At 44.5% G+C, this 14,899-nt stretch overlaps 1 protein-coding gene across 1 annotated transcript in view; it reads left to right on the plus strand.

Annotated features, from left to right (window-relative positions):
• Positions 1-12,927, plus strand: part of CMC1 (C-X9-C motif containing 1) — a 91,508-nt gene extending 78,581 nt beyond the window's left edge. Inside the window, exons 3-4 of the mRNA XM_068234453.1 lie at positions 5,511-5,601; positions 12,653-12,927. Of these exons, the coding sequence (XP_068090554.1) occupies positions 5,511-5,601; positions 12,653-12,773 (212 nt within the window). The 3' untranslated portion in view covers positions 12,774-12,927. The remainder of the gene's footprint in view (positions 1-5,510; positions 5,602-12,652) is intronic.
• Positions 12,928-14,899: the final 1,972 nt, after the last annotated feature.

Raw genomic sequence — 14,899 nt, forward strand, 5'->3', positions numbered from 1 at the left:
CAGGCTTTCTCTTATGTTACATCTATACTACGATGCACTTAGGCCTATATACAGCATACAGTTAGATAAGATGACAAGAAATTACAAAAAGAGTAGAAAGTGGAAGTCATCAGCCAGAAGTCAGAAGCTGAAGTAGAACACCCCCCCCCCCTTGTTAGCTCTTCTTATACTAAACTCTAAAGAGTTAAATGTGACATCATGTGAGCAGGGACGGATCACTAACTCATCGCCTGCTATTGGCTGATAAGAACCTGTGATATCATGACAATCACAGTCTTTCCTGCGCATGCCCTGGAAAATTCCATGTTCCAGTGACATGTCCCTTAATCTGAGAAGGACCTTTGTTTACCTTTAGGAAATATGAAAACACTCGATGTTTACAGAAACAGACTGCCTCTCTGTCTGACCATGGTGGCTAGATAAGCTCTCTAGCCTTGTATAGGCAGAAACACACTGTTCTGCAGTGATTCTAGAAATGCTCCTTAAAGGTATACTCTGCAAATCAAGTCTTTTAACTAAACTCAGTTAAAGTAACTGAGGCCTACGAATTCATAGAATACATAAATTCTAAAAATTTTGTTTAATGGAAACAGGCCCATAGTCATTTATTGGAGTCAGTTTTTCTGCATCCAGAATCCGCGTGTAATGGAAACAGGCCCTAAATAGCCACATCCAGAAATCTGCAGAAAAACTGATGCAGAACTAGTAGAAATAGGCCTTAAAGCAGCTTTTTTGTTCATTCCAATTAGTAGCTGATATACCCCCTTTCCAATGAGAAATCTTTACCTTTTCTCAAATACTGTAGGTGGTGAAACCCCTCCCATAGTGCAATGTCAGGGCCATCACACAGTGCAATGTCAGGGCCATGACCCTGACATTTTCTTGTCTGTGAACCTCTTTGCGTTGTTTGAAATAACGGCTGTTTCGAACTGCCAAGCAAGGAGCATTTCCCTCTGTGCATAGAACTCTCAGTAATTGAACATTTCATAGAAATTACCTGCCTGTACTAAAGATGTTGCCGCCTGTGATTAATTTCAGAATGTAAAGGGGCGAGGAAAATTTTTACAATGGGCAAGCACTTAATAATTAATTTATAAATTAATATAAATAATCTATATAAATATATAATATATATAAATTAATGTAAAAAATAAGCAATTTTATTCATTATGTTATCTTCACTACAGTTCCACTTTAAGTTACAGAGAGCTCCTGATTTCAGATAAAAACAGTTAATATCTGTATGGTTTTAAACTCCAATGGATCTTACAAGTGTATGCTTTTACTGTAGAAAGGGGCTATGAGTAGCTTGCTATTTTTTCATTTAAGCAGGCACATACAATAAATATCTAAATAAAAAGATAATAAATATGACACATAAAGCGCAGACGTCTAAGATAAGAATTGGGGGGAAAGAACAAAAGAGTCACATCAATCGAAACAAATAAAAGCGTGGTTATTTATTATGTGATATGAAAGGGGAGATTCTAATTAAATCCTTGTGCTAAATAAGCGACAAAGACCTTACAAACAGTGTGTGGCTGCAGGCCAGCTATAGCGAGACTTGAAGCTCAGATTTGGTCACTGAGTGAGAAAATGCTTGCAAGAAGGATTAATTTGTTGATCACAAAGCTATAACATTGTATTAGAAGCCCTAGTCATGTGTAAACCAATTTCAGAAGCTATAAATTCAGCTTGTGCCATCATGCAGAATATATTGGTCCTTCCATTTAATTGCATCTTACATTTGTATTTTGTTTCCTTTTTACGCATGTCATCAGAAGTATGTAGTGGGCGTAAAGCTTAAAAATAATAAATATTAATATTCTCCAAGAATGTTAATTATTTCTCTTTATATAAGATGAAGTGGAAAAAAGCAAGTTTTTACATGCTATTGCTCCACCTGATACTGACCTGAATTTTGGAAAGCAGTATAAATAAAAAAAACTCCTTTAGGGCCCATTCACACTAGAAGCGCATTTCTGAGCTTTTTGTGATTGATTAGAGTTTTTTTAAAATCGCTCCCATTCACTTTCATTAAAATCGGTAAAAATCACTGGAATTTTACGATCGTGTATGCAAAAAAAAATCGATGCGATTTTTTGATTTTAATGAAAGTGAATGGGAGCCATGGGCGTAGCAGTCACCCCTGCAACCCCTGCCATCGCAGGGGGACCCAGAAGCTTTGGGGGCCCTCCTCCCCAACCAAAAGTGCAGCCATTTAGCAAAAAACCCTCCCTGTTCCCTCACAAAATCCGTGTGCAGGAGCATGTATAATTTTTTCCTGCTTCCAGACTCTGCTTCACAGCAGAAAACTCTCTGCTGCCATTCGCCGGCCCCCGATCACATGAACCGTATTCGGGGACCGAATGCTATAATTTTTGCAAGGGGGCCCTATTAAGTCTAGGTACACCCCTGATGGGAGCGATTTTAAACTCTTATCAATTGCAAAACGCTCAGAAAAGCGCTTCTAGTGTGAATGGGCCCTTAACATGTCTGTACTCAAATACTAAAAAACCTTCAGAAGATAGTTTTGATGTATATAATGTAAAATATACATATGCTAGCATTAGCAATCCAGCAAGCAGTACCTGACTTGCGAACACCCAGCAAACAACCCTCTGGTTTGAACGCCTGAGGTTCTGTCACAATGATGTCACACAAGTTGTGGACTACCTCTTTTGTGCTCCTCCAGCCTTGTTCCTTTAGAAGAGTATGCACAGCGGAAGTAACAGCATGCGTCTCACCTGCTCCATGGGTACCTGCAGCAATCTCCTCTCTCCCTTCACTGTTTCCCTAGTGCCGTCTTCTCTTGATAACTTCATTACGCGACACAAAAGAAGCCGGCACTAGGGGAACAGTAAAGGGAGAAAAGATGCCGCTGATCGTTGCAGGCGCCCACTAAGCAGGCGAGACATGCTGCTGCTTCCGCTGCGCAAACTCTAATGGAATGGGGTTGGGGTAGTAAAAAGGGAAATCTGCACAGAGGGACATAGCTGGTACAGGGGGGCATCTACATAGGGGAACGTAGCAGGCACAGGGGGACAAAGCAGGCACAGGGTGACATCTACACAGGGGGACATAGCAGGCACAGAGGAGCATCTACACAAGGGGACATAGCAGGAACAAGGGGACATCTGCACATGAGGACATAGGCACAGAGTGACATAGCAGGCACACAGGGACATTGCAAATGGAGATGGGCATCTACATGGGGGGACATAGCAGGCACAGAGAGACATGAAAAGCACAAGAGGACATTGCAGGTTAATGGTGGCACAAGGGGAATCTTATCTCGTTCGTTAACCAGGTACTTAATTGCATAGTGTGTTTTTTGTTTTTTTATTGATGTTTATTTTCTTTGTTTATTGTATTTATTATTTTTATTTTTTAAACAAGGAATTGTAAGGTTTACCACAGTGCAACCATTGTATGCAAAATAAGTATTTTCTGTTTCCTGTTTACTTGGAAAGCAAAAAATAGCCATGTTTGTGGCAGCACAATGAAAATAAACCAACTGATTTTCAGCACAGAATTCAAATCCACTTTTCTTCATCATGAAATAATAAGTAGCACCCTCACTGGGTATTTGTCTAAGCTTTGCATCCTGTATAATAATATGCAAGTGTCCCTGCGTCCTCCTTTGTCTCTGTGTCCTTGGTTCCGTGCTTTTTGCTACTGCGCATGTGCGCAGCACGGACCCTGACAGCCATTGAGACAGGAGGACGGGGACAGAGAGCCAGATGGGTGCACGAGCACATGCGCACATTCAAAAAACAGACTAGAGCCCGTTTTTAAACAGGCTTGGGTCTACTAGTATTCTATAAAATATTACGGATAAATGTTTCACTTTCAGCTCCACTTTACGGTTTGAGTGACATTTTTTGTAAGCGGAAAAATGTCTAATGGTGTGTACCCATATCCAGTTGTGATTGGCTAATGATTAGCCAATTTTACCACTTCCATGTAGTGTGTGAGCTTACCTACACAATTCGTTCAACGTATTCAAAATGTGTTGACTCTCATACTGCATTGAAGTGGTAAAATTGGGCAATCACAATTGGATGCATGTACGCACCCTTACTTTATCACTGAACCTTTTGCAAGGTGAGGTAAGGATGCTGAAATAATATTTACGATTAATCCTTGCTGACTTGGGAGCTGGGTGATTGCCATGTTCTATACAATAGTGAAACTTCACTTTGTTTCCTGTGACTAAAGCTGCATGAAATCTTACTATGGCCAACTGACGCATTTTAGTGTCTGCAGAATATGTATACATATATTCTTATACATGTGTACATAATCGGCAGACACTAATATGTGTCAGTTAGCCATAGTAATGGAAGCTGTATTTACAAAGTAGAGTTTCACTATTGTACAGAATATGGCAAATCTCTCTAGTTCCTGATTAAAGACCGCAAGGATTAACCCTCTTAGTGGGAACCCCGTGCTGAGCTCGGGGTAAGCTGCCGCAGAGGATATCTCAGCCCCTGGTGGGGCGATTCGCCTTATTTAAAGGGCTGTACGCGCAGCTAGCACTTTGCTAGCCGCGCGAACAGCTTGATCACCACCGCTCTGCGGCGATCGTCCGCACGCAGCGGCGGAAGAGGGCCCCCCCACAACCAGAGCCCTGCGCTGCCAGGACCAATGACTTCCAGGCAGCGCTATGGGCTGGATCAGAGGCGTCTGACGTCAGGACGTCGGCTGACGTCCATGACGTCATTCCGATCGTCACCATGGCGACAGGAAAAGCCAAACAGGGGAAAGCGTTATATACGCATTCCCCTGTTTGCTATTGATGCCGGCGACGATCGCACTAGAGGGACACATGCGCCCTCTAGTGTTGTTTCATGTAGCTACCACTCTGGTAGCTTTACATGAAACAAAAACATTTTTTTTTTAAAAAAATGTATTTCTGCCTATTTGGCAGAATTACTGAACCGCCAGGAGGGTTAATTGTAATCATTATTTCAGCATCCTTACCTTACCTTGCTAAAGGTTCAATAACAAAATAAGGGTGCAGTCTTAAAATAGGAACTAGAGAGATTGCTATTTTCTGTACAATAGTGAGACTTCACTTTGTATACTATGATAGAAGCTGCATGAAACCTTACTATGGACAACTGACACATTTTAGTGTTTGCAGATTATATATTCATGTATTCTTATACATGTGTAAATAATCTGCAGACCATAAAATGCGTCAGCTGGCCAATGCAATGTTTTATGCAGCTTCTGTTGGTAGTTTTTATCTTGCTGTTTGTGCTTTCATTTTCTTTCAGAATGAAGGGATAAAGTAAATGTAAATTAAAGATATGATCTTGGTTTTTAAGGTGTAATAGATTGCCAGAATGTGCCCAGATATAGTTGTGAAACCTTTCCGTTTGCACTGAGGTTTCTAACCAACTCAGTGCAACATATTAACCACTTCAGATTGGTAATGTGTTACAAACAATGGAGAATGCATACATATGAACCAAATTGTTCTTGTGGTTTCTTTATTTAAGCTTTCACAAAATGCTGTCAAGAGAATGGTTTTCTGATGGTGGTGAAATGTCAAGATGAAAATGCAGCGCTGAAGGAGTGTCTCACTAAATAGTAAGTGCTTGTTTCTACTTAATTACATCAATCAAACACATTGCTGATTTCACAAAAACATCCCCACCTTTTTAATGCATGTATGCTTGCCATCTGGACTAATCTTAGACTGGCCAATGGTGATGTGCAGCAGGGCTGTGGAGTCGGTCCAAAAATCCTCCGACTCCTCAGTTTAGGATTCCACCGACTCCGACTCCTCTAATTTGCATATTACAATTTTGTTGATTAAAAGTATGTAACATGAAATTCGTCTCTTAACTGCCAACGCTTAGGAATTTTACAAGACAACTGAAGTGAGAAGGATATGTAGACTGCAATATTTATTCCCTTTGGACTAAAACTAGTCCTTGGTAAGAGTACTTGTAAAAGGTACAGACCGGAACAAAGAACATCTATCAGGCCCTAGGCAAAGTAAGTGTGGGTACATGTAAGAATGATGTGCAGGTACTCTGCAGGGGAATGAGGAGATTCTTCCTCTATTACACATTCTTCATGCACAATCTGAACAAGGTTTATGGGTGACAGACAACACCTCTGTGTTCAATGTGCACAGCATTCTCAGTGGATTCCCTGCAGCTCTGTGGGGAGTGCATATGTAGAGTATAGTACTACTGTGTAACAAAGTAAACCTGAGACAGATGAAATTAAAGTTTTATACATACCTGGGGCTTCCTCCAGCCGCCTTCTGGATAATCAGTCCCTCGTTGTCCTCCTCCACCACCTGGATCTTCTGCTTTGAGTCCAGGTACTTGAGCCAGTCGGGCGTAGTGCGCATGCACACACTCCGCCGCCAGGAGCATACTACACCTGTGCAGCACTATTGCGCAGGTGCAGAATGTTCCTGGCTGTGGGAGCGGCATGCGGCTGGACAGCGCTGACTAGCTGAATTACCAGGACTCATAGCAGAAGATCCGGGTGGTGGAGGAGGACAGCGAGGGACTGATTAGCCTGAAGGGGGCTGGAGGAAGCCCCAGGTATGTATAAAACTTTACTTTTCATCCGTCTCAGGTACCCTTTAATTTGTAGTCACCAAACCACATTTTAACAACATATCAAATTATTTGATTTCATCAGCAAAGAGAGTGCATACATTTGCATAAATCAGCATCAGTGCAGAATTATTTCCATCTCATTGACCATCTCTATTAGTGACACGGCTACACATCAGGCTTTATTCTTACAGCATAGATGTTATTTAGTATATATAAGAGATTCCTGTGTACACATCATATATACAGTCACAATCAGATATGTATATCTGACCTTAAAAATACGGGGACTGCTTTATTGAAGCAGCACGAGTAACTAATTTTGATTGGTTTATTTCATTTTTGTGGACTAAGCACAACTATTACTGTATATATACATTATTTTTAATGACTATTATCTGAGAAATAGAACATTTTATCATATTTTCTATTTGAATTACAGTTACAAATTCATTAGGAGTCGGAGTCGGTGCATTTTTTCCCGACTCCGACTCCAGGCACCCAAAATTGCCTGACTCCACGACTCCGACTCCGACTCCACAGCCCTGATGTGCTGGTGGAAAAAGCAAAAAGTGAAAATGCCTCGGTGTAAGCTGTTGCCTCTTGCCACAGTGCTCCACCCTGCTCTTCATCTCCCCCACACTGAACTTCAGCTGTGAAGGTGGAAGTGTGGGGAAAATGGAGAGTCGGCAGCTTAGGTAGTCCCCTCCACACGGCCTGCTCCCCCCTCATGGTCTAGTACAATTTTGCTTTCCGTCTTATCCACCTGCATGTTACCACTGGCCAGTCTGTGATTAAAGTCCAGGTGGTAAGCAAACATGCAACAGAAAGGTGAGAATGTTGTTGCTTTATACTTTAACCCAGTGTTTCTCAAACCTGTCCTCATGTTTTGCAAGCAGCCTCACCTATGCACAGATGGGGTAATTAGTGTCTCAGCTACATGGAATCCACCTAGCTGAGACACTAATTACTCCACCTGTGCTTAGGTGAGGTTGCCTTCAAAACATGCGCCATTGGGGAGCAACGAGGACAGGTTTGAGAAACGCTGCTTTACCCACTTGCGGACCACTATGCATATTAAAACGTCCAGTTTGCCCCCGTTAAAGGCAGACAGGCGTTTTAATACGTCACTCGTTGCTGCTCGCAACCGCCGAGACTGACACATCTGTGATTTGTGAACGGTATATGTGTTTCCTGAGCCAATCTACCGTATTTTCCGCCATATAAGACGCACTTTTTCTCCCAAAAAAATGGGGAGAAAAAGTCCCTGCGTCTTATATGGCAAAGGCAGGGAATCCCCGACTTATGAACGCCCGCTGTTACGCACCGCCGACCCGCCGTCATCGGGGATTCCCTGCCTGCTCTCTCCTGTGTCTCTGCTTCCCTTTTCTGTGTCCCCGCTGCCGTGTATAGCGGCAGGCTTTGCCTCCCCATGTCGCCGCATGCTGTCCCCATGTCCCTGCTGCCCGTGTATAGTGGCAGGCTTTGCCTCCCCCTGTCGCCGCATGCTGTCCCCATGTCCCGCTGTCCCCATATAGCGGCAGGCTTTGCCTCCCCCATGTCGCCGCATGCTGTCCCCGCTGCCCGCGTATAGCTGCAGGCTTTGCCTCCCCATGTCGCCGCATGCTGTCCTGATGTCCCCGCTGCCTATATAAATGTTTAGAGGCAGTCTCTTACCTTTCCAGCAGCGCCCGCGGGGACAGCCGACCTCTTCACCGCTGCACTTCTCGCTCTAATGTTGGCTTGTACTGATGACCCATAGCATTGCGTTAGCAAGAGCTTTTCAAAATCACTAGCTCTTAAAAAGCTCTTGCAGTGTGAATCAGTCCTGAGAGCTTTGATTAAAGAAAGCGTCACAGCTAAAAGCAAAAAAGGCCTAGTACTGAGTAAGTTGGCTGTACTGGTGGTAGTCAAGTGGTTAACCGCTTCCAAATCAGCCTAACGCAAGATGGTGGTGGTAGAGCGGCTCTCTCATGTTTCAGCGACGCCATATGGCTTTATCGCATGAGGAGCGAGATTTGACAGGAGCTTGTGCTCGCACGAGCGCAAGCTCCCAGCACTGTACTCAGTGGGCCCCAGCGATCAGACTGCCAGCTACTGATCAGTGCTGGCAGGCTGTATTTAAAAAAAATTAAACAAAAAAGTATATAGCGCTGGCATCTTATGCAGCGCTGTAGAGAGTATAGTCTTGTCACTTAACTGTCCCTCAGAGGGGCTCACAATCTAATCCCTAAGGCACATGTCTATGTATATATAGTATAGTGTGTGCATCTTAAACTAGGGCCAATTTGGGAAAACTTTTTTTTTGCTAAAATTTTGCTATATTTTGATAAACAAAAATAGTAGCAATCAAATCCCACCAAAAGAAAGCTCTATTTGTTAGAAGAAAAGGAGGTAAAACTAATTTAGGTGATAAGTGCCGATTTGTAAAACATGGCCTGGTCACTAGGGGGTTATAAACCTCTGGGGCTCAAGAGGTTAAGTTTTACCTCACTGCATTGGTAACAAGGTTCTGAGGTTTATAACACTACTGCCTCCTGCATATATTTGCGAATAAGTGTAACTAACTTTTTAAAACCAAAATGTGTAATTTGTGTTTTTTTGTGGTTTTTTTGTGTGTTTTTTGTGTTTTTTAGTTCATCTTAGAAAAATGCATTATTTTTCACATTGGTGGGAAGTTAACTTGAGGTGCCTTTTTTTTTTTTTTTTTTTTTAAAGACAAGATGTGAGACAAAAGTGAGGCGGTAATTGTAGTATAGAAGGGTGTGCACAGAATGTAGGTTGCAGGGGGTGGTATCTATGAAGCAATTATTAAGTAAATACATTATTACAAATATATATTGCAGAGATCTTCCAAATATCAATGACTGTTGTGCATCAAAAAGTGAAAAGCCTCCCCTTTTAACCTTGCACAAAGACGACAACATGCATCACAGGATTTACATAGACATGCACATATAGATACACATAACCTTTGATGAAATCCATAAAAACGACAGTATCAGGCATTTAAAAAAAAATCAACATCACGGTTAGTACATGCAAACTATTGCCTGCCACACATTTCACAGTTACAAAGAACTGCTTCTTCTTAGGCAATCACATGTAGCGTCAATCTGGGACCCCCAGGATTCCCTGAACAGGACGTCTAAGGCACCTTATTTTGCCCTTATGTACTTATGTATGCGTATTGCAGCCGGAGCCAGCGGTGGACAAGGACAGGTAAAGTATAATGCTGGGGGGGGCACATTTGACATTAGGGGGGCAGCGCAGAGGGTTTAGTTGCATGTCCCGATATCGCTCACTGTAACTGCTACGCACCCGATCGACTATGACGGCTCGACATCTTGCAGCATATTCGATCGATACATGCAACAAATTTCAGCCTCTTGGCAGCACCAATTTTCATTCAATTTGAATTGGACGGTTAATCGGCCGCCAAATCAATAGATGTATTGCCAACTTTAGGAAAATGCACTGAGACTAGTGAGCCCTGCTAAGCAGAAGGAACGTTATGTACTTCCTATCTGCTAAATGAGTAAACATTCTCTGCTAATTGTGGGTGAAATCTGATACCAAGGCAGCCTAAACATCTTTCACTGTGAACAAAAATATGCTGATGGCACATTTCACATATAACACAGACTCCTAATGGATTATTCCAATGCAGCTAAAACTTTCACAAAGTAAAGCAGAGCTCTTAACCTCCCTGGCTGTAAGCCCGTGCTGAGCACGGGCTATGCTGCCGGAAGGCACCGCTCAGGCCCCCGCTGGGCCGATTTGCATAATTTTTTTTTTGCTACACGCAGCTAGCACTTTGCTAGCTGCGTGTGCAATGCGATCGCCACCGCCAATCCGCCGCTATTTGTCGCGCCGCGCCCCCCCCCCGATCCCGTGCGCTGCCTGGCCAATCAGTGCCAGGCAGCGCTGTGGGGTGGATCGGAGTCCCCTTTGACGTCCCGGCGTCGATGACGTTGGTGAACCGCCAGGAGGGTTAAAGAGGAGCAGTTAGGTATAGGGTCTCAGAGAAAAAAACACATATATCAGTAGCTAAATATTGGCTATACTTACATCACATATGCATTTCACTGTCCACGTTTCGATTTCAGAGAATTTTTATCTAGTATTTGCAGAGATTTATGCTCCTGACAGTTCCTGGCAGGTTCCATCTTTGACTAACTTGTCTGAAGCCAATCGTGATGTAATATCCTCCCTTACCCTGCTTTCTGATTTAGTATTTATTATCCCTCCCAGCCCTCAGACACTCCCACCAGTCATCCAAAACCTCATAGGGCCTGATTCACAAAGCGGTGCAAACTGTTTTGCACAGGTGTGGTAAACAGTTAGCACGTGAAGTGCCGTTCACGGACATTTGTGCGCGCAAAGTGCCGCAATTCGCACGATCGCGGACTATTGCGCGCGCAAAAGTCCGCGATCGCGCGAATCACGGCACTTTGCGCGCGCAAAAGTCCGCGAACGGGTCCGCGACCCGTGCTAAACAGTTTTCACCGCTTTGTGAATCAGGCCCATAGTGCCCATTGGGACATCCCGGCTCTGTCAGCGGGCAGGGGGGCTGGCAGGGCACACAGCACAATCCTTCCCCTTTAGCGTCCCCCCTGTCCCCCCCCCCCCCCGCACTGCTCAGCTGCTTCCTCCTCTCTGCCTGTCCTCAGGAATGCCCCCCTCGCCGCTATTCGTTCCTATCTGCACAGCATGCTGCGGAGCTGCACCTTGTGCTAGAGGCCTGCAGTGGGTCGGGTACCCACGGGTAACCCGAAATGCGGGTCAGGTTCGGGTACCCGGATTGATTTAAGCTGCGGGTGCGGGTAGCGAGTTGCAGGTGCGGGTAGGGTAGGGTAGCAGGGTGCGGGTCGCGGGTAATGAAAGCAAGCATGTAAACCTTCTTTAGCTTTGGTTTGTGTGTAAAAATAGGTTTTATTAACTTTACAGCTCCCCAATGTTACTTTAAATGTGCACTTTAGAAGAAAATATAAAAAAAAAAAAGCGGGTAGCGGGTCGGGTGCAGGTAGCGGTGGTGCGGGTCGGGTTGCGGGTATCAAATTCACCAGAAAGCGAGTCGGGTGCAGGTAGTGGGTCGCGGGTGCGGGTATGAAAAAGTGGACCCGCGCAGGCCTCTACCTTGTGCTGTCCTGTGGTAATTTAACTGGAAACGGTAGTGTACTAATAGCTGTATTAGTACACTATCGTTCTCAGCTAAATTATCTCAAGACTGCACACAGCACGCTGTGCAGATAGGAACGAATAGCGGCAAGTGCAGGGGGCGTTTCTGAGGACGGGCAGAAAGGAGGAAGTACTGCCACTTCCTCCCCGCCCATCTACGTTCTGCTCCAGTCAAAGATTTTGGCTGAGCAGAATGGGGGACAGGCCCCAAAGGGAGAGGAAGGTGCTGTGATTAATGTCACAGCACAGCTAAAAAAAATTAAAGGGACACTGTAGGGGGGTCAGGGGAAAATGAGTTGAACTTACCCGGGGCTTCTAATGGTCCCCTACAGACATCCTGTGCCCGCGCAGCCAATCCCCAATGCTCCGGCCCTGCCTCTGGTTCACTTCTGGAATTTCAGACTTTAAAGTCTGAAAACCACTTTGCCTGAGTTGCCGTGTCCTCACTTCAGCTGATGGCACCAGGAGCGTACTGCGCAGGCCCAATATGGTCTGTGCCTGCGCCGTGCACTCCTGGTGACATCAGGGGAAGCGAGGACACGGCAACGCAGGCGCAATGGTTTTCAGACTTTAAAGTCTGAAATTCCAGAAGTGAACCGGAGGCGGGGCCAGAGCATTGGTGAGTGGCTGCATAGGCACAGGATGCCTAAGGGGGACCATTAGAAGCACCGGGTAACTTCAACTCATTTTCCTCCGACCCCTCTACAGTATCCCTTTAATTATTCAGTTTTTAATAGAGGTCAGGGATAGTTTAAGCTAGAGGAGGGAGGAACAACATTTGAGGAGCAAGAAGAGCAGTGGATGAGTTTAGCAGTTCTGTGTAAGATTATACATTGATTTGTTATATTTATAAGAAACCTTTTATTGTTTTTTTATCTTAGCTATAAAGATCCTGTTTTCTACGAAGAATGTAAACAAGAATATTTAAAGGAAAAAGAAGAATTCATAAAAACAGGACTGCCCAAGAAACGCAGACTACAGAATCTGCAAACCGACACATAATATCAGTTTTATTTTACAAGATCATTAACTTTTGTGTATAATGAATATTTCATTTCTGTTGCAAAATATTGCTATATGTAAAATTATGTAAATTTTTATGCAGGTATTTAGTGACTTTTGAAATGATAAATAAAATATGATTAATATATCCAAACGTTGTGTAATCATTGCTATCCATACAGTCTTCCATTCATTGAATAAAACATTGTAACCAATGCTAAGAGCCTTACTAATAAAATGGACAGACTAGAGTTCATTCTGATTGACAAAGGCCATTCTGATTGACAAAGTACATGGGAATAACAGAGACATGGATGGGTGAAAGCCATGACTGGATCATACTATCTCCAGTATGATCTTAGTGAATTGAGGCCAATGGCCTCAATTCACTATGATCATGCTGGAGATAATAAGGCAAGATAAAACTTGCTATCACACAGTGAGAGAGTTATCTCTTTATTCCTTAAGTTACCTCCTCTGTAGTTAATTTACCTCCTCTGTAGTTAAGTTACCTCCTGTCACAGGAGCCCTAGTGGCTGACCGCACTTAGCCCTCAAAACGGTGCCAGCGCACAGATCGTGCGAACTCTGGTCGCAGTCAATGCGCAGGAACCGTTAAGAATTAGCCGCAGACAACTCAGAAGGGAGCCTGTGAGACACGGGTGATTACAACTTCACCCACTGGTTCAGAGTAAACTGCCACCACCGCGGTTATCATGGGACCGTGGAGCCCACTAACTGACTGATTAATCCTGCGAATAAAACGGTTAAACACACGATATTCTGTCTAGCCAACAATAAACAAACAGTAGCGTATCTTCAGAGACCCGGGATCAGTTCTGTGTGTGCTGATAAGCAGGGTAGCGGACAGTGAATGACTTGGAGAAAGTCGTTTATTCACGCAATATAAATAATTAATATATACAGACAATTATTAAAATCACAATTATTAAAACAGTAATAACCAGTATAAAAAATAAAAGAAGGGAGAAAAATACTTAGTTCCTGGAAAGATGTCCTTTTTGTGGGAAAACAGAGTTCTGGGTTTCAATTTGAGTTCAGAGTTCAGACCAGGTGGATGCCAGCATATCCTCAAGCTGGCATCTGATGAGTTCAAGATGTTTCAGTGTGGAGGACACTGAGTTTGGCTCCTCTGCCATTCTTATGCCCCTGATTCAGTAGGAGGGAGTGAGGGCGGGCCCACCCCCCCCCCCCTTAGAACATGAGATGAGTCCTCCCCTTGTCCTGGGGGCCAGAAATCATGCCTTAACCATATATGGGCTCTATCTCACAGAACCGTACAGGTCAGGGCAGATTTATTAATATTTTCAGGTCTGCCTCGATGTACCCAGCAGCCTGATACCAAACATGAGGGGTGGGACCCTTGTGGTATCAGCAGGGCACTTCCGAACTGCCTAACTGGCAGTCTTTCCCTCAGGATGGTCTGAAATTCCTTCAGAACCAGCACCAGGGCTCATGCTACACTTCCCCCACGTTTGGCGAAGCTGCCATCTCAGGAACCCCAGAAATATGACAGATCTGGGAAGTTATGGATATGCTATGAGACTCAGGTTATTCCCAGGCAAAGGCTCTTTGAAGTTTGGAGCAGCCAGCTAGGTGTCACCTCCCCCACTGGGAGGGAGCCAGCAGGTCTGGCTTCCCCCCAACTAGATTGCTTCTGCCATGGTGCTTGTCACCTTATACCTGATGGATGGGCCATCAGCACAGCTTGAAGCCAGGGACTCTCTGGGCCCAGGCTCATTAGCATATCAAAAGAGCCATCCAGCCTTTAGGATGGTGCTCTCTCTCTCTGCTAAGAAAAGGACTTCAGCTGCCCCTACACACTCAACCCAGATTGTATCGATTTGAAGCGCAATCGATGCAGGGAATCGAGTGCGATCGCTTTTTCTTCACGGGCGGTTTGCAGGACGCGCCTGCGGCCCCGCAACCGTCCGTGACAGCCCTCCCCCTTGTCTGCGGCTCAGACACATATCCACAAGATGTGTGGCGGCGCCGCTAACCTGGCTGATGGGTCTCGAGCTGCCGGCACGGCGGGAAAACCCCTTGGCGCCTGCGGCTTGGTTCCACTGGACAGGTCGCGGTCTGCTACCTTCAGGTTTGGCCCGA

The sequence above is a fragment of the Hyperolius riggenbachi genome, chromosome 5 (assembly GCF_040937935.1).
Source record: "Hyperolius riggenbachi isolate aHypRig1 chromosome 5, aHypRig1.pri, whole genome shotgun sequence".
NCBI classification, from domain to species: domain Eukaryota; kingdom Metazoa; phylum Chordata; class Amphibia; order Anura; family Hyperoliidae; genus Hyperolius; species Hyperolius riggenbachi.